The 19,849-nt window shown below is 34.5% G+C and overlaps 1 protein-coding gene and 1 long non-coding RNA gene across 2 annotated transcripts; one reads left to right on the top strand and one right to left on the bottom strand.

Annotated features, from left to right (window-relative positions):
* The first annotated feature begins 269 nt into the window (after window positions 1-269).
* On the top strand, window positions 270-6,441 carry LOC102800816 (dehydrogenase/reductase SDR family member 1-like). Its single transcript, XM_006816858.3, has 8 exons — window positions 270-381; window positions 742-803; window positions 1,488-1,631; window positions 1,978-2,057; window positions 2,488-2,620; window positions 3,672-3,812; window positions 4,239-4,308; window positions 6,217-6,441. The coding sequence occupies exons 1-8, from the start codon at window positions 270-272 to the stop codon at window positions 6,324-6,326; spliced, it is 852 nt and encodes a 283-aa protein (XP_006816921.3). The 3' UTR covers window positions 6,327-6,441.
* A 5,859-nt stretch (window positions 6,442-12,300) lies between these two features.
* On the bottom strand, window positions 12,301-19,049 carry LOC146742725 (uncharacterized). The gene is made up of 2 exons (XR_014929850.1): window positions 18,900-19,049; window positions 12,301-13,891 (listed from the first exon to the last, which is right to left on the bottom strand). It is a non-coding gene; the product is annotated as an uncharacterized LOC146742725 (long non-coding RNA).
* Between the last annotated feature and the right edge of the window lie 800 nt (window positions 19,050-19,849).

The following is a 19,849-nucleotide window of genomic DNA, read 5'->3' as shown; positions in this document are numbered from 1 at the left end:
TGTATACCACCAATGTTATTAATGTGTAGGTGTGCAAAAAATTTCCAAAGTTCCAAAGATAAAAACAAAATGCTCGTTGTTCAGCTCAAACAAATACTAAAAAAAGATGGAAACAAACAACCCGGAGAAATGGGCATTTGACCGGCCGATTAGTTGTTTGAAACCTTAATAGTGCGTTAAACCCATTCTACAACCTTTGACCGTGAGACGTCACGTTTGGACGACATTTGGACACGTATTACGCTACACAGATTGCGAGATACAAAATAATGTCACGTCCATTATTGGGTAAAGTTTGCGTAGTAACTGGTGCCAGTCGTGGCATCGGTAAAGGAATTGCATTACAACTAGGAGAGGCTGGAGCTACGGTTTACATAACAGGTACGTTTATATATACATCACTGTCGCTTGTTCTTCCAGGGTCATATGCTTTATTGTTAATCTAATTCACTCGCTGCCTTCTATAAATGGAAAGTATAAAGACCGATATTGAGCTTGACATATTGATAATAACACGTTACTCTGGGACCCAAACGACTGAGAAGAATGGTTCCTTACCCAATAGTGATTTTGTGAGGTCACCCAAAGCACCGTGGAAAAAGGCACTGACCTGATTTCACAACTATTTATGGCCTTCCCATGTCGGTTACCACTATTATGATACACCATGTAAGCATAGGAGGCTGCACATTGGGTCGATTTGGATAGCGCAAAATGTATATATTGTTTGTAATCCTGTAGGTCGAACCTTTACACCAAATGACACACCATTACCAGGATCCTTGCAAGAAACCGCAAAACAGGTACTTACATTTACTACATTAATATTTATAAGCCAAAACCCTGAAGAACCTCGCCCCACATTATAATCTATATAATCCAGCAGATAGGGTAAATTAATGGACTTGCATGTTTATTTTTTTAATAAAATCAAATATGATGGTGAAATATGAAATTATGAAATATAAATTATTTCTTGGATTATGATTTAGATGTTTAATATCTATTTATAATTATAGGGTTATGAGAGGTTCAATTTTTTTTAACCAAAATGTCATTTTCGGAACCATAATATATTTGGGTCAAGTACTTTTTTTAACATTAAGATGCTCCAAATTTGCATTTTATCTGCCCTTTCCATGCTTACACTGGCATTTGCATTATATGTGTGCACTATGTCTGATTAATCACTTTTTATCTCGAATTTCAGACCGAAGATATGTTTTTTTTACAGTCGGAGTGTCGTTTTAATGATTATTTGCAAGTTTTTCATTTTGGATCAAAATGTTGGTTTTTAAAACTTTAGATACGCAATCCTTATGCTTTTATCATAATTACATGTGTTTTAATGGCTAATCAGATGAACTACAACAGTTCTCGAACAACACTTAATAAGGTAATGTGGTATTACCGTTAATCAACCTGAATACGTATTGATTGGTGTGTTACACAGTGTTGCAAACACATAAAATTGTCATTATGTTCAGGTCGAAGAACGTGGTGGCACCTGTATACCAGTGAAATGTGATCACACAGATGATAAACAAGTAGAAGAATTATTCAATAAAATCAACAAAGAACAAAATGGACGATTGGATCTCTTGGTTAACAATGCATATTCAGGTGTTCAAGTGAGTTTTATTTATAAGGCGATAGTTGGTTTTTCCTAATTAACTATTCAAAATAACTAGAAGTTTTGGGCACTGGCCCTTTATCAGTAGTATCATGAAAAGGTGTGTGTGTGAGTGTTATACGGTTATCTCTCTCTTGCTTTTTATGATAGCGATGTTGAGATTATACAAGAAGAGTTGCCATTTTTTATTGAATGTAACCAAGATGGTAATCGACATTTGTAAAACCATGGTACATACTGTATTGGCAAGTGACGTTAAATACACCACTTGACCAAGTTGATGAACGAGTCTGTATTAACTATGCATGATAATCTCACATTTTATTTGTTTTCCCTTTCTTCAGGCTATGCTCGAAGGTCCAACAAACAAATTCTGGGAACTCGATCCTGGCTTTTGGAACACTGTGAACAAAGTGGGACTCAGGTACCTTTTATAAACATGCAATCAATATTTTTTTTCAGTTAGTCCTAAAACGCTACAGTCGTTGAGTGGGTAAACTTTGCACGCGCTGTATATGTCGCATGGGACCCACATCAAATACAACGTGTTACGACGATGTTGTATGGTATACCTACATGTGTGTGTTTCTGTCATAACTTAATACCATTTTTAAATGTTTTCTATTGTTGGTATGATAAAAAAATTCTATCTTTCATAAACTTAGCTATTTGTTCATTTGTATGAACTATTCCCTGTGATATTGATTAGAGGTGCAGACCAGCCTAGCTGTGATATAATCCTTCTATTAAGGAATTACTAAACATCATAACACACACAACTTGCGCATTAATATATTTCATTCTGAAAATATGTGAGTAGGCTAGCATATCATGTGTTTACTTTATTTCGTCAGAGGCCATTACGTTGCGTCTATATTTGCAGCAAGAATGATGGTACCAGCAAAACAGGGTTTGATTATCAACATCTCGTCACCAGGGGGACTGACGTACATTGTTAGCGTTGCTTTTGGTGTTGGAAAAGCCGGGGTAAATATAAACCCCATTTTTTAGAATTGATTGAAACTATGCAAATGATGCTATGTCACGCATATTGGTGGATGGATGTTGGCAACGCAACGCTGAACCGTTTGACTTGATTTTTGTTGTGTAGCTACTTTGGTGTAGAATGAGAATCCGATCTGCCAAAATTATCTACCAAAACAATAAAAATACTTAAATGATTCTTCTATGACTCTAGTTGATGTACATGGCTGATATTGACAGTGCAGTTGCATTGGATTGACCTCAGCAACATTTTTAATTTAATTTGTCGAATATTTGTTCGTGCATATTTATGTTAAGAATTATTTTTGATTTCTTCTTGAAATCTATGTGGCTGTTGAATACCGTTATATCAAGAACCACTAATCTAATTAAATACAACTGGAAATGCTGTTCTTTAGAAATTTGTTAATTGAATTATCGGTTTGACTATCAAGTCTTTTCTTTGTTCATCATATTCGGGCCTGGGCCAGTAATTTGCATATGACAAATGTGTATTTGATTGTTGTGTGCAAGGCACACAATGAAAGTCGTTGCATCTGTGTAGGTATCTATCTGTAGGTATCTGTATATATATGTCCGTTCAACCAATATCATAAACCAATCATTAGATTTTAATGATGATTTGTGATAATGCACATACCTGATAAGGTTTCAGTGGGAATGAAATGTCATTCTTATTTTTATGAATATGACTAATTAAAAAAATCAGACATACATACCAGTTATCATAACAAATCGTCGTCATGTGGTTCAACGCAATGATCCAATAAAAAGAACATGATACATACTGTTGTGTAAGTAGCGTCTTCTAAATACGAAAAGATGCTATTGCGTATATGTGTGTAATGGATGTCTTCCAAATTGTCTATATTCAGCATGAATCAATGAAAAATACTGTATTTAGAGGTATTTTATATTCTAAAAAGAGTAGTTTACGATATTGCTTAAACAATTGACTCGTGACTCATTCAATTCAATAATCAATTCAAGTCAATAATCATGGCTTTAACTGAATAGATGTGAACTTCTCCAGGTTGACAGAATGGCACGTGACTGTGCGCACGAGCTGAGAGAATACAACGTTGCAGCTGTTTCATTGCACCCTGGGGCTGTGAAAACTGAAATGGTCATGGATATGTTAACTCGAGTCCAAAATGGTGGGAAAGAATACCTGGTAACAAAAACAAGCGTTAACTGATTGTGTGTAGCACTAATGTTTTCTAATTTCTAGGGTTTATGCAATGCTGTTATACCTGTTATAATAATAACAATTTCGTTGACCCAATTAATAGCATAGTGATGTCATCATAATATCACGTGATAAATGAAATTGTTATTCACGTATAATTAGAAAACAAAGGTTTAATTATCTGCTCAAAACACCTAATAGAAACAACACAACGCTATCACCTTTGTGTGTCCTGTTTTAACGCGAGATCTCGCCATGAACGGAAAATGGTCTACTGCAGTTCATTTAAATTTCATATCATTATCATACCACTATCTATTAGTCACACAATAAAATCATTGCATTCGTCCATTGTTGGACTTTTTGATACACAGAATGTAAATTTGGATTTTTTCTACTCCAACTTTACAGTCAACGAAACTATTTGAAAATGCAGAAAGTGCCGAGTATATTGGCAAGGGAGTCGTACACCTGGCAAGCGGTAAGTAACGTATTTTATTCTGAATATATTTAAGCGAGATGGTCGTCACCTGTGCACGCGCGGGAATTGAGTCCCAAGCGACGAAAACAACACACACTAAAAACGCAAAGGCTCATGGGTAGACGCTTGTTTGTTAACAATGACACGCTATGGCCGTCTGACGCATGCACAGGTGACGACTCCCCAGCTTTAAACAAATTTAATTTTTTTTATCCACTATTTAGTGGATCTAAAAAAACGTCTCATACAATTTTGATTTGCTTTTTCTTGTTTCTGAATATGTTTATATATATCATTTGTCAGACATGCTGAAATGCTGATTTTTTCAAGTTATGAACATCGAGTTATACCATGTTCAATTTCGCATGACCACATCCAAATTATACCTCAATAATAGTAGTTTATAAATAAATAAACGCTGCTCGGACTGATAAGTATGATATATTGAAGATAATATTTGGTAATCGTAGTCCTAAATAACTATTAAAAATAGCTAGACGTTTCGAGCAATGGCTCTTTATCGATAGCATAGAAGCAATGCTATCGATAAAGAGCCATTGCTCGAAACGTCTAGCTTTTTTTAATAGTTATTTAGGACTACGATTACCAAATATTATCTTCAATATATCAAATTATACCTCGATGTTCAATCAACAGTGAACCGAACTTTGATTGTTATCGCGTTCCAAATTCTCCAAACGTGGCAAGTGGCTAAAGCCAAAAGTTTGCAACAAGCAAGCTTGCAACATGCTTAATTTTGTTAATATGTGAATATTCAAACAACAACATAAATGTTACCTGTCAATTAAAGTTTGGGTTACTAACTTATCTACGTATTTAAATTATACAACTCAGACATGGTGTTAATTAACATTTACCAGAGAGCTAATAACTCCAATACTTGTGATTTATTATTTTTATGGCCTGGGAACATGCATTTCCACTATAAGACTCTCAATGTGACCCCTTCCTACATCGGGGCGTCACTATGTCTGTGCTGATTCAAAAACACCACAGTTACATTTTCTGTATTCCTCATGATTTCTGGATGCTGTTCAAGTGAACTGCATTCCCAACAACGAACTGTCACTGGAAGAACATGTTTCAAATGTGACTAATGCACTACTCATAGCTCTGAACCTATCACCATTTTGTCTCAACAAGTCACCCACAGAGCATTGTTCGTCCAAGGTTAATGTTTGTTGTATATAAATCTATTGAGGCACCACACATTGAGGCTACTGTAAAGCTGTACCTACTACTTTCCCCCCAAATAGGCTGGTTGAGGGAAGAGTTGTCAGTGTTGTAGACGTGTTGGATCTGTAAGCAGAGAAACATCCACCTGCAATTGTTTTTTCACTTGGGGAAACAAGTGATTTGCCTTTCAATCCGAAGATTTTTTCATTCTCACCATATAGGGTTATGCATGCATTGCCAGCAGGTTCCTCTTTCTTCCAGGTCTTTCAGACCTTACTGGGTTCAGTAGCCTGCATGAAGGTTCAATTAATTTAGAACTTTTGGAAGCAGATTGGTAAGGATTGGAAGGTTTGTTTTGTAGTCCCTTAGGGGAAGGAATTACACGCTACTTGACAAAACGACAAAAGAAGTTTTTTTAGGTACCCCTGCTATGCTGGTACTACACATTATATCTCTGGCCTACCTTGGATATCTCCTCGCCTCACTGATACAGTTATCCGCTCCTACAGATTTTTTTCTGTTAGATTTACCCTGTCGTTTGATAACAATTACTTAAACCTCTTTAGGGATGTTCTGCAACTACATATTATGTAATTGGATGACAATTTGTTTGTGTTCACTTCCTTTCTCATTCGAACTGCAAACATATCTGGAATCAAAGTTTAAATTTTGTAATATATATTGGCACTATAAATTCACCTATCTTTACAGACCCGAAAATTATGAAGAAAACAGGTTGTATTTTATCATCAGGAAACTTGGCATTGGAGTATGGCTTTACAGACGTAGATGGAAAAGTACGACTTTATAGCAGATATTGATAGGTGCAACACACCAGTGATAGAATAGTGTGTCTGGCAAACTTTACACATGTGACATGTATCAAATATATGTGATGATACAATGTGTAATAAAGTCTTGTTTTTTTCCATTTTATGTTCAAATTGTAATTAGGGTAAGTGTGAATAATTGAAACTGATTTTAAGGCGAGTTTTATGACATTTAATTGAATGGTTTGGTGCATACAAACTTATTACTATGGAATAGTTTAATTCTGTTTTCACGTTGTCGCAATAAGCAGAAAGTGATGATTTATTGTCAAAGATGACAAACTGTTTCTCTGACACGTGACAAATAATACAACTAAAAATAAATACAAATTTCAAAGGTCTAATAACTACAATTAAATCGGAAAGTAATAAAAATACAGTAGATAAATCAAAGTAAAGATTTTCCCTACCAAGGGGTTTACACAAGTGGTGCTTTGTATTTTTTTTAGATATAGTGAAAAGGCAATGTTATTTTTCATAATTTTTAAGAACGTTACATATTTGTTCACTGAAGGTAATTTCGCTGTTTTAGTAAGATTTTACCTTCTTTTTCAAAATATGTGCAGCTCAAAAGAAGATATTTTTCATCTTCCATATCGTCTTGATCACATTTTGACAGACTCTTTCTGCTGCTGGTAGTTTTGGTTTAGTCCTTCTCCTCAGTTCAATTTTAAAAATGTGATCACTAAGACTGAATTTTGATAACATTCTACGCAAGCAAAATTTTTTTTTATTTCATTTAGGTAATTTTCAAATTCATAGTTTATTTTAAATTGTTTGTATGTTAAGTTTAGTGTTTTCATTTTTGTCTGAATTTAGCTGCTCCTTCCAAGACGATTTGTACTGGTCTCCTAATTTCACTTTGATGATGTAGCTAATATTGTCTACATTGTCTAATATTGTGCCGTTTTTTTGCTTCATCCAGTTCCTCGTGACGAATAATATTTTCAAAATGTTTTATCCACTTTATAATTGCTTTGTTTTCATTTAAAGCGCATTAGCAAACATGCTAAGTCTATACCAATAATATTTTTTTTCTAGAGTTATGACGAATGATACTTTTGAATATTGTATGTATTATATAGCCAAGATAATTGTAAACGAGCTGAAGATCGAATAATATAACTAAGAGGAGTTTGTGATGCATATATATGTTTGTTGATGTGTTACTGAATACAATTAATGATGTTTATATGTTAAATCAATGTGGCGATACTCAGAAAAACCCAATTCAAATGTTATAACTTAAGTTCAATCACGAGTGAAAATGTTCGAGGCTTTTTGTTATAAGAACATTTCAGTAACATCAACATATAATGTAATAATCATTCAACATGCATTATGACATTAAGTATATGTGGGAGATTCATTCATACAACCACAACTTCGATTATGTCAGGTCATTTAAAGGATTTTGGTCTTTCAATCATTATTAAATTATCGAAGCTGCGAATTATGAGAGATGCTGAATTGTTCAAGTTACAGACGTCAAGTTACGAAGTTCAAGTTACGAAAACATGACCACGCCAATATTTCAGAAACCACGCCTACTTTTGCAAAACAACGCCCAAATCGTTTATCGAACAATTCACCATCTCGAATTGTGAATGTATGCCCCACGTTTTGATCGTGAGGTGGGGGAAATTTAAAGCCTACCTACACGCACATATTTGTCTTTTGATTAGTGTGTATCCATAGAGGTTAAAATAAAAAAATGTTTTATTTTTAATATTTACTTACTGTATCGAAGCCCAGAAAATGGGGGCAGTTAGATAAAATGGGAGCAATCAAATCCACTTTAGATGAGCAAAATACTAGCTGTTACGTTATCGTGGGTGACTACAATTACCTTGGTAATATGAATAATTCACTGTTTGCTAAACATATGGTACGTTTTGTGTGTGTATGTGATGAATACGTGTTGTTAATTGTGTTTGCTGCTATTGCAATCGGGTTCTTATACTTAGTACGCGAACGAGTCATGGGATAGTAAATCATGGCTGGATCAGGCAGTTACCAGTTATGATTGTCTTGATATTATTGATAACAATATATTTGCTATTTCTGATGTTGAACACCACACCATTTGTCAGAACAATAATATTTCCCGTAAACCACACTGAGAGAATTTGCCTGAAATTATGAATTACTGTGAAAGTAAAAGTGAAAATCTCTAAATCGCTAAGCTGCAAAGTTATTCATTGTAACACCGGTGATAACATAGAGTGTGTTGAAATGTTTTATGATGATATTTGTATGTCTTAATGGTGCCGTTGTGTTGCTGTTATGTTTTCACAGACGAGGTCATGGAAATATAGTTCCAAACCTGGCTGGTTCGGGTATGTAGTTGATTTGTACAACGTATCAAGGGTCTTGTGGGAGAAATTATATGCTGCAGAGAAAACCATGCAAGGTCCTCTGTTTGATTTCCGCAAGAAAACAAAAGACGCAAATAAATTTATTAAAACTCGTGAAACTGTCTTACTCAAATAACTGCCTTCATGACACTCTTATTAAACACATTATGTATGCTGACGACCATTAGTAAAACACGTAGCAAGATTGTTATCAATATGTGAAGCATATGTGAAGTTGTAGTCATAACATTTAGTACTAGTATGTGAGAAAATTGTCTTTGTCAAGTTTCACATTAAATGGTGAGGAAGTTTGAGATATTTAATTAACCAGGGTTTACTTGAAGTCAAATAGCCATGTATGACAATGGGCAGTTAGAATATACCATTTATAAATATTTCATTGGCTCTCCCAAATAAAAGCCAACCTGCTTATGAATCATGGCCTATTTAAGGGCTAGTAATTGTACTTAGGTTGTCTAATGCTATAATTGTTTTGTGAGACAATGTTTTCATTATATTAACCCGGTATTAATAAATAGTTATTATATTGTAAACTACATTTCTAAGCAATGGTTTGATTTAAAAAGTATTATGCTTGTGTTTTCACACTACCCAAATAAGAAGTTTATTACGATCTCCAAACAAAACTTTTAGATATTGAGATATCCTTGCCATATTGAACAATCCTAAAATGTTCTAAACATTCTCCATTCTCAATTGTGGCCAATTATTTCTGAACCGAGTACATTGACAGGCACTTCTTAAATCATAAAATGTTACATGCGTAAAATTGACATTTTCACTTTTGAAAGGGTTTTTACTCATGGCATACCATTTATAAAAGACTATACGATAAGCTAGAAACACCACACGGAAATCCTGTGAATATGCATTGCATCGTGCATTATTTTCTTCATTGGTAGATAAATACAGATTCATAAAAGTCTCAATAAATACTTGAAGGGATGGACTGCCTATTGTTATACAAGGTTGAATACAAAAACTATATTCAGGTCACGAAAAGAAAGGGCCACTGATATATTTGCGAAGGTAAAGGGTCACATGGGACATTTTTCACAATGATTAATCACTAAACAATGTTCCTCCTACAGTAAATCAGGGGAAATGATCTTAAATTCAATTTATATTCCCCAAACAGCAGTGAGATTTCTCCTAAACAGCTGTTTATATATATATCATACCACAATGTGTTTAAGTTGTTCACTGTGTTATCCAACTTCTAACATATTACTATGCTGTGCAGTGTTGTCAGTCTGTTATTAGGAATATAGTATTCCACTTTATGCATATTCATCCCATATATCCGTTTCACATCTTCTGAAAGTTTATTTCGTTACTTGTGAGCGTTTATTCAAGAATAGTAGAGCGTCCTTGCTCATTTGCATAAACAATTGCCGTTCACGGACACCGTTTACCATTAGAGGTTTTACTCATTGCATACCATATATAAAAAATGATACAAGACACCAGATGCGCCACATAAAAACTCAACGAATATATATGCCTTATAAATATATTTTCTTGCCCAACCGTATAAATTAAGGTTGATAAATAGATTCATGAAAGTTTCAAGAAATACTTGAATGCATCGACTGATTATTGTTAAATACAAAGAGTTTATCATAGAAAAAAATATCACAGGAGAACTTCTTCACAATGAAGACTAAAAATCCAATGAATACCCCTGCAACATCAAATTGGCTGAACTTTAAACTAGTTAATTTTGTATAATGCTTCTCCTACAGTCAAACAAAGATATTAGATTCAATTCATGTTCCCAAAACTGTACGGACTGCGGAATAAGAGCTGAAGGACTGCCCACATTTTCTCATGTTGCCAAGAGGATAAAACAACAATTTCATGTGGCGATGCAAAGCACTAAACTTTATTGAGAGAGCAGCGATTTCGTCTGAAAGCGAAGCAAAACAATGGGGTTGAGAAAATACAGGTCAAGGTTATGTTTTATTTGATGCCTTGCTCGCAGGCATCACAATAATTTTATTCTGTTATTTGGTTCTATTGGAGTAGTTGAAAAGCATGAAATGATGTATGATGGTTTCAATCAATGTGTGTATGTGTCTATGGTTTAATTAGGTTGTCAAATTCTTTACATTGGTAAGTTTTACCGATATGTATTCCTATGTGTGTTTTCAGTTCTATTTGGGGAGTTCAATAACATTTTTACATTGGCAACTTGTAAGAACTGTTTTCAATAATAATGATTTTAATTGATAATGTAATAACTGCCTCATGTATGACTTGTATGTGTTTTAGGCCGAAAGACATGTTTTAGTGATTCAGTATACAATACAATATTTGCTGGGCATCCGCAAAACATTTGATAGTCACCTATGGGGATTTACATTTAGATTTGGCTTAAACAAATTATGTTATGATTTGTCACCAATGGCTAGATCAATTTCAAACGAATATTCATGCTTCGGAAATGATCATCTCACAGAAGGTTAGATTTATATCAGAATGTTACAATGACATATTACAATTTGCTACATGAATTGAAAACTACTGGCTAAGAAAATTAGTACATATTCATTATCATGGCTACTATTTTACCCTTGGAAGCCCAGATATAGTGTTAGTGACACTATGAATGGAATGTATGTGTAAGGCATAAATTAGGTCACATAAGTCACATATTAATTATTCAGACAAACGCTACCGTATTTGCTCTAATAGTAGTGCATGCACTTATGTAAACAACATATGTGTCTTGCAGGCTCTTGTGTACATGACAGAAGTGTGCCCTATAATTAGCAAATAATCATATTTTAAGGATCGTGTATGAACTATCGTATTTTCTTTACTAGTAGTTCAAACGCCAGAAAGGTGTGCTTTGGGCCAACATAGGTAATATTTCAATGATCCAGTGGACAACACTGCACTATTAATAGTGTATGCCTATTACCTTTCGTTTAAAATAAATTATATGTAACAATGACCTACAAGATATTTTTGCTAAGCATTCTTATAATTGATAATTAAATTAGTATTGGATTTTCCCTGGTGGTATTGGTCTATATGCTGTTCTTTGGGCCAACTCATTAATAGTTTGAATCAGATCTAAATTTGCTGATGAATAATTCTAAATGTAATCGTGTGTAGTAGTACTGTGTAGCACATGCTTATCTCTATACAGCTCTGCGAGCTGAGAAGAATAATTTTCTGTTTTGTCTTTGCTTCTAAGACCACATTCGGCCACCAAAACGTGGCAGCCAATGTCATTGAGAAGCTGCCATTGATAAGTGCGTCAACCTCTCTCAGTGAAGTAAGCCATCACTATGGCACACTCTTGAGATAAGCTCTTTATTCACAAATCGCCCTGCAAACGAACCAGTTTGTGATTTACAGTGTCATTTCAGTATCTCACTTTGCATCCACCACTCATTTCCACATCGGCCCTTCCTAATGGAATTTAATAACAATTATATATTTCATGGGAGTTTTACCGCTCATTCAGTATACTTTCATTTTTTGAACTATCACCCTTTCCCTCCCGTTCAATCAGTGTAAATTCATTTTCAAGTTGTGTGCCTGCTAAACTATTCTTGAAAGAAATCACAGAAACATTTAATGAACAGTAACTTTTTATTATGAAGCTTCATAATCATGCCTTAAGTGGGAAGACAATAGACTAAAGTTTTCGTTTAATTTCTACGGAATTAATATTTCATCCAATACCACATTCAACAGCAGTCAAAACAAACCTTTAAATCACATGTATGAAGATACTGAATCTTGTAGTTTTTTGGAGGATTTTGAAAAATATATAATATATAAAAAACTTTCGAAGAAATTACAGAAAATCGCACAAGAAATTGTTTAAAATCACTGGTGTTTAAAATTTACTGGTGTAAGTGAAAGTTCTATGTGGAATAAAACACCTAAACTATTGTAGCATATATTATAGGTTGAGTTACAATTGAGTCAAAATACAAGATTGTTCATGGAAACTTAACACATGAAGTCTTATGACTGTTAAAGAGTAAGTTATGTGTAATCGTACTTTAATAGTCGTCCAGATTATTATTAATGTACACAAAGGTTTTCTATGGTCTACTTGTACGTGATAAAAATCAAATACAATATTTATAATGTCAATACGTATAAATCAACACTCCCAATGCAATAAAGACTTTCTCTTCATCTTTATAAACATTTATAATTTCCAATAGCAGTTGAATTAAACACCTGATCAAAGGTCGATAGATCAGTTTGAATTATAAATATTTATTAAAATGGAGTGAATGCCGTTGTTGCGCTGAGATTTCACATCACAAAGAAATAATGTTCAGAGCCGCATTTATTTGTTCAATGACTAATCACATTGTAATGACTCCATGATAACTGGTTTCCGGATGACTTGATGCTTAATTGCTTGAAATTGAACCGTTTAAACGAGTTACCATTTTCTCCAAACCAGTATCACGTGTATGTATATGAACTTTGAGTCACTATTGGCGTATATCAACTATTTATCCTTCTTTGATCATATCTGCAAATCAAGTACTAGTATGCACTGAACGAATGTTTACACTACATGGCAGCTGAATTACCCTGATGTCATGGGAGGAGGTATAGCCAAAGACAACAGAGGACAGTCAACGGTACTGGCTGTCGATTGGCATCCTAGTAATGAGTAACTTTGTGCCAAGTCATGTGACGACGATTCTAATGTCGTTGATATATCAGTCATATCGGGCTGCTGCCCAAATGAAGGCATTGGTTGCCCCGGCAGCTGTTCTAATGATGGCATTGGTTGCCAGGGTTTAATGACATAAATTACCGTTGTTTGTACATCCGTTTTTGGTTCAGCATCTTCGTTGTCATCATTTGGAACTGCTGTTGTTGTTGTTGTTGTTGTTGTTGTTGTTATCGAGCCTTTTTCACACACGCATTTATCTATTAAACATAAACTTGCACACACAATATTCACACATGTTATAATACAAAGAAAGGGAATGAGAATTCCTCCTACTACAATGTGATCCCATAAAAAGACGAAGAGGGGAGTGGTCATAACACTCGCACCAATTGTTGAAATGAATATATTACAACATTTTGAAAAATCGCTTCTACAACAATAACACTTTCTAACCAAATAACCATCTCCTATCCATCTAGGCTTTTCAGTCTCCATCACACGAGTAACTATGAAATCTACAAAGGAAACAGAAAAATATAGCAGCTATTTACTACAAAATATTAATATTATAATTGGCGAATAAATGTATGTACATCCAAACAATAAAATCACATTATAGAAAAGAGGCTGACGAGTACCATGTGAGTTTCAATCAAAAATGGCCACCAAAAGGTGTCTGGGAAAACATTATATTGAACCACATATATATTCACATATGCACACAATAGCGAGAATATTTCTCAGTCAAACAAAGGTAAAAAAAGACAATACCATGGAAAAAAATAAATACCAAAGGTCACATTATTTGTATTAGTCGGGTAGAATTTATCATTATACCATTTATCAAAAGCTATTTTAAAACTTTATATGTTCATTTTGACATTTTCATGAATAATTTGCATACAAATTTGATTTTTTAAAAATATAAATAATGACGTCATTATGAACTGAAATATCTCAGTTATCAACTTATCTCAAAGATTGCCAAACAAATGTCAAGTTGTTCAATATCATCACCCTTAATTGAATGTGCATTTGCATATCTTTAACTTTAAATCACCAATGTCGTTATTCAGCACGCCTACGAGTTTCATGTGAGCACACAATGTACAACAACGGAAATTTCCTTCATCTTTATAAATACTTAAAAATTTCACTGAAATTAAAACTGAAACGAGAGGTTTATATGGTCGAATTATATTAACGTTTTCAAATCTTTATTTTGGTATATTGCTACATGATATGAACGGTGCCCTGTGTTATCAGAGTGTTAAATCAGTTTGCCTTTTTGCAACAACATAAAGAACCGCCATGCCAAAATATAAACTATTCTGTCTTTCCAACAAACATAACTTTACTAAAACGTATTTTTCTAGATCTTTTCTGATATGCACACTTTTTATGTGTTTCAATAATACAGTGATATACACGCCAAAAGGTAATATGAATAGATTATGAACAGATTTTATTTATTCGTCAGCTCGTACGAAAGTGATAACATGGGAGACATGATTCCCAAAGTGAGGGTTCAAAAGGTATACACAGATCGTCAAACAGCTCGGCGCAACTAACAGATCTTTAACATCCGTTGCATAAGACTTTTTTTTTATTCAACGAATAAATTTATATAGACAAGTACAAAAACAGCCAATGTTGTTTGCCAACAGCATCGGTTTCTGAATAGGGCACTTTTGTCATTGAATCTGTCAAGACGTTTTCCTAAATTGAACACTTTTTTAATTTTACAAATGAATAGTCTGAATGAGGATTCTTTTCTGTCTTGTCTACAATCATATATAAATTGTTTTGCAATGATTATAATGTAATTCAAAATATTCTAAAGATAGGAGGATCCAGTAATGATAATATCATTTGTCAACTGTAAATGCATGTTACTAGTTTTGTTCCACCATTCATCGGAACCTGCCCAAAACAATGTTACAGGGGTGCAATCACAGAATATATGAAAAACAGTTTCACTGTGCACATTGCAAAAACTGCACTTATCACTATCTTTAATTTTCCATTTGTGTAACCAATAATTGGTAGCAAGAAAATTGTGCAGAATTTTATACTGGATTACCTTCGTGTATGAATCTATTGCCACTACATGTGGAAGCTGAAATATTTCATCCCAGTTAATATTTTTATTTTCAAGATAGCTACAGATGCTACCACTAGAATTAGGATATCTTTGTTTCAGAAGTTTCCAGTAAATTTTATTTGAATGCATAGATGTTTTTTGAATACTTTTTCGATCATTAGCCTGCAGATTTTTTGGGGGGTTTTGCTATATTGATCAATGCAACCCAAAGCCACAAATTATTAAATTTAACTCCTCTTTGTACCCATATTTCTAAAGGAACTACAACACCATTAATGTCAGATCTTGAAAATACCATATTCCAGCTTGCATCATGTTTCTGTTGAAAATTGGCTTATTATTAATAAGTACATTTCTTTTGTTCCATATAAAGCAAGACTCGCTACCGGAATTTGCTTTTGACCAGGAAAATAACATTTTTGTATAATAAATTGGTAGGTCCTTATAATATTTAACATCATAATTACATAATAAAAATAGTTGTAAACCACCATATTTATGGATATAATTGTGGAGATATGAACAATCCTGGTAAGCCACTAAGTGTCGTTTCAACCACATGATTTGTGATGATACAATCATAGTTGGCAAGTGCGGAGCTCTTAAACCACCCCCATCAAGATTCAGATTTAATATATATATATACGCAACTTTTCGTTTTTGTTATCCCAAATGAAACGGTAAATAATGCTTTTCATTTGTTTGACATAATTGTTTGGGACATGTAATAAATTGGCGGCGAGGAACAAGAATATAGAGACAATATAAGTTTTGGCAATAATATAAGTTTTGGCAATTTGTATTCTTCCTAGAAGCGTGAGGTTTCTTGATCTCCAAATATTAAAACAAACAGCAGCTTCTACGATTCTTTTTTGTAAATTCAATTCATTTGATCGTACGATATATATATATATATATATATATATATATATATATATATATATATATTCCTAGTATCTTGGTAGGCGTGTCAGGCCATTTAATATCCAATGGTTTGTCTTACCTACAGGTAAGTGACGAAGTGGCCCAATCCGCATAGCTTCGGTTTTGTCATTATTAATTTTAAGACCAGACATTTTTCCAAAGCATTTTAACGGAAATTGACCTAATTTGGCCTAATTTAGATCATGCAAGAGGGCAGTGGTATCATCCGCATATTGCGCCAATTTGATTACATCATTGTGAATATGAATACCTTTAATGTCATTGTCATTTCTAATTGCAATCGCCATAAGTTCGACTGTGATCAAAAATAGGTAGTACGATAATGGATCTCCTTGCCTAGTGCCTCTATTGATATTAAAATAACCAGAGTTAACCCCAATGTTCATAATGCAACTAGAATTTTTTTTTATATACATCTGACCCAGTTAATGAAGGATGGACCAAAATTAAATTTCTCGAGCGCCAGATTTAAAAACAAACAAACAATTAATCGAATCGAACGCCTTCTGGAAATCTATGCATAAAAGAACGCCGGGGATGTTATTACATTTGGTGTGGTCTAAAACGTCCACAATAGTACGAATCGTTTCCCCCTGAACGTAGGCAGTCTGGTTCTCATGAATAATGTGAGGTGGAACCTTGGATATCCGTTTTGCCAAAGCCTTCGATCCTATTTTATAATCAACAGAGCGAATTAGGGCAATTCTTTAAGTGCACAAAACACTCCTGAATGGACAGTTTGCCGTCGCATAGATCGCAGTCCGATTTTATAATTAGACATTAAGTTATTCGGATGTCAGGGAAGAACTGAGACTGTAAACAGGGGTGGTGTGAAGCGGAGATCTTTATTCGGCGTCGTGACATCAGACAAAAGGTGTATCAGGGCGTTGGCCCAACGGCCAAGCCCAGAGAGCAAACAAGTGGACCAGGTCCGGTGTGTCTCCCTGAGTCTATATATGTGTCTCCCTGAGTCTCAAGTAACATGTCTTTTTATAAGCTAAATCACGTGATCCAAATTGAACACCTTTTATGATAGGAAAGTGATTCAATACACCCGCATAAGTTTCCCGAAATACATTGAATAAAATACATTGAATACAAATTACAAAAGTGATTTTAGCACCTCCACATCGTGTGTAAATTTGTCGCAGGTGACAATGTTTTACGAATTATATTGTTACAAGTGATGTCATATACTGTCAGCTGCCCATATAACACATACTTGCTAAAAGCGACACGGATATTGTTTTAGAAACCACGCTTGTAGATAGCAATGTGAAGATACCCTTGATATTGTTTCAATACAAGCGCCACCCGTGGGAATCCTAACCAAGTCCATGACGGCTGTCCGTACGAGCGATATGACACGGACATGCAGGGATCTCGTGCTTTGTAAAGGTCAGTATAATACATTTTGGCTTCATTAAGAATTTCCCCTGGATCAGTAATCGTGCTGTCGTCATTCTTGCGAAGTTTTCTTATATGCTTTTTCGTGAGATTTCTGTCATTACTGTCATTTGAGGAATTAAGTGACAATTCTAGATCACGATATAAGTTTAATTCGCTTTCTCTCCTAAGTTTAGCCATTTCTTTGGAATATTTTTGACTGAATTGTCTAATTTTGTATTTCATAATTTCCCATTTTATCCGTGATATCCCAGAATTTTTTCGCCAATAATTTGTTCCCGCTCCAAGGCGTTAATATACTCTTCTTAATTTAATAGAGAAGAGTTCATTTTCCAGCACCCCACCCCTTTTACAGTGATCCAAACTTTTAATTGCATGGGTGATGGTCAGATTTAATTGCAGCAAGAATATCAGATGTCCCAACCAAATCTTGGAGCTCCTCAGAAGAAATCTAATAATCTAAACAACTGTGAACAATCGGACTTCCACCTCTCCAGCTATACCTCCTAACAAATGAATGTTTAACTCTCCGGACGTCTTGCAACTCAAAATCATTGATAATGACTTTTAATTTAGCGCATGCTTTATCTTTAGTCCCCCCATCGTTGTTATCCCCCCCTTTTGTCAATACGGCTTGTTTAATCCATTATCATCCTCGTACATGTTGGTTTACTGTGCATAGCATTATAATTTCATAGGGAAATAATTGAGAGGAATGAGTGATGACTAAATATGTGATGCAAACGAGTGGTCACTTTCTCGCTATGTTGTCCCCCATTTGGGGTGGGGCAGTTTTCAACTAGCTGCAAAGTCAATTCCCGGCTTAATTAGTTATATTATAACTTTAAATTGTGTCAAAGATGCTCTGAGTTACTTGCAAGTTATCCTAACAATTTAGTAATTCGATAATATCATACCAGGTCGTGAACCCTGGATTTACAGTAAATAAATTCGGTGCTGCTGTAGACACTGTGTACCCTAAATTGTAAATACAATCTTCAAATTGATCTCAGCTAATCAAGTTATAGTGAACATTGATTATCTAGGAATATATGCACAAAACGTACCTGAATGGTAATGTCACAATACGCAGATTAAAACAAATAAGACTCGGAACAGACGTTTCTCAAAAGTAACAACAATACCACTGATTTAGCTGACGCTCCACGATGATGACAACGAGAAAGAAGCGGCGATGATTTTATGCAAACTTAAGGCAACCCAGTTGATTGTTAGCCCGTCACCAAGACACACAGTTATTCAATAATCGATCGGGAAAGGACGACGCCGCTTTTATAACTCGGCATTGAAAGGAATCAGACCGTGACGGCAACACAACATCTCCTATTACATGTCTAGGTAATTTAACGACTGTTACCATGACTACTAAAGAGCGTCATGCTTAAACTTGTAAACAATGTAATGATATTCAACCAAACGTTCAAAATGTCGTTTACGGGGTCATTTGGTGGCCGTACGAGTGATTATTACCACCTTATACTAAAATATGTTTGGATATTTAGAGTAGTAAATAATTTCCACTTCCGGTCCGGTTAGACTTGAAATACACCACGAATATTCATTTTTGAGATATAATTTTTGGTATGTGTTGGTTCTTGGATATTTCAGCTTCGCCGTCCTGTACTTCGTTTAGTAATTCGATAGTTTTGCGATTTTGACATGGGAAAGGCCTTGGCTAAATTATTTGCTGAGGGACGACCGCTTAGGTATGTGCTCTGTAACTTGCAGCACACGAACCTAAAAGAGTTCGGTAATCAAACAAAAATGATGTTGTACTAAAGTACAAAAATTACGTTCAAGGTCTTTACTTTTTCATAGAATAAAAACGATTTGCTACCTTGCTTACTGTGAAACCCTCAAATCAACTGATTTCCATTCTCCCCAAAAGTCAACAATGGTTAAGTCTTGCATTTTACGCTAAGACTCGAAACAGTCGTTTATGCGTCACGTGTTTATTTGCCTTCAATTACGTTTCGGTAGCTGTCACTGTCATCTT

This window comes from Saccoglossus kowalevskii, chromosome 6, assembly GCF_978046115.1.
Source record: "Saccoglossus kowalevskii chromosome 6, keSacKowa6.1, whole genome shotgun sequence".
Lineage (NCBI taxonomy): Eukaryota > Metazoa > Hemichordata > Enteropneusta > Harrimaniidae > Saccoglossus > Saccoglossus kowalevskii.
This window is presented reverse-complemented; position numbering and strand designations above follow the sequence as displayed.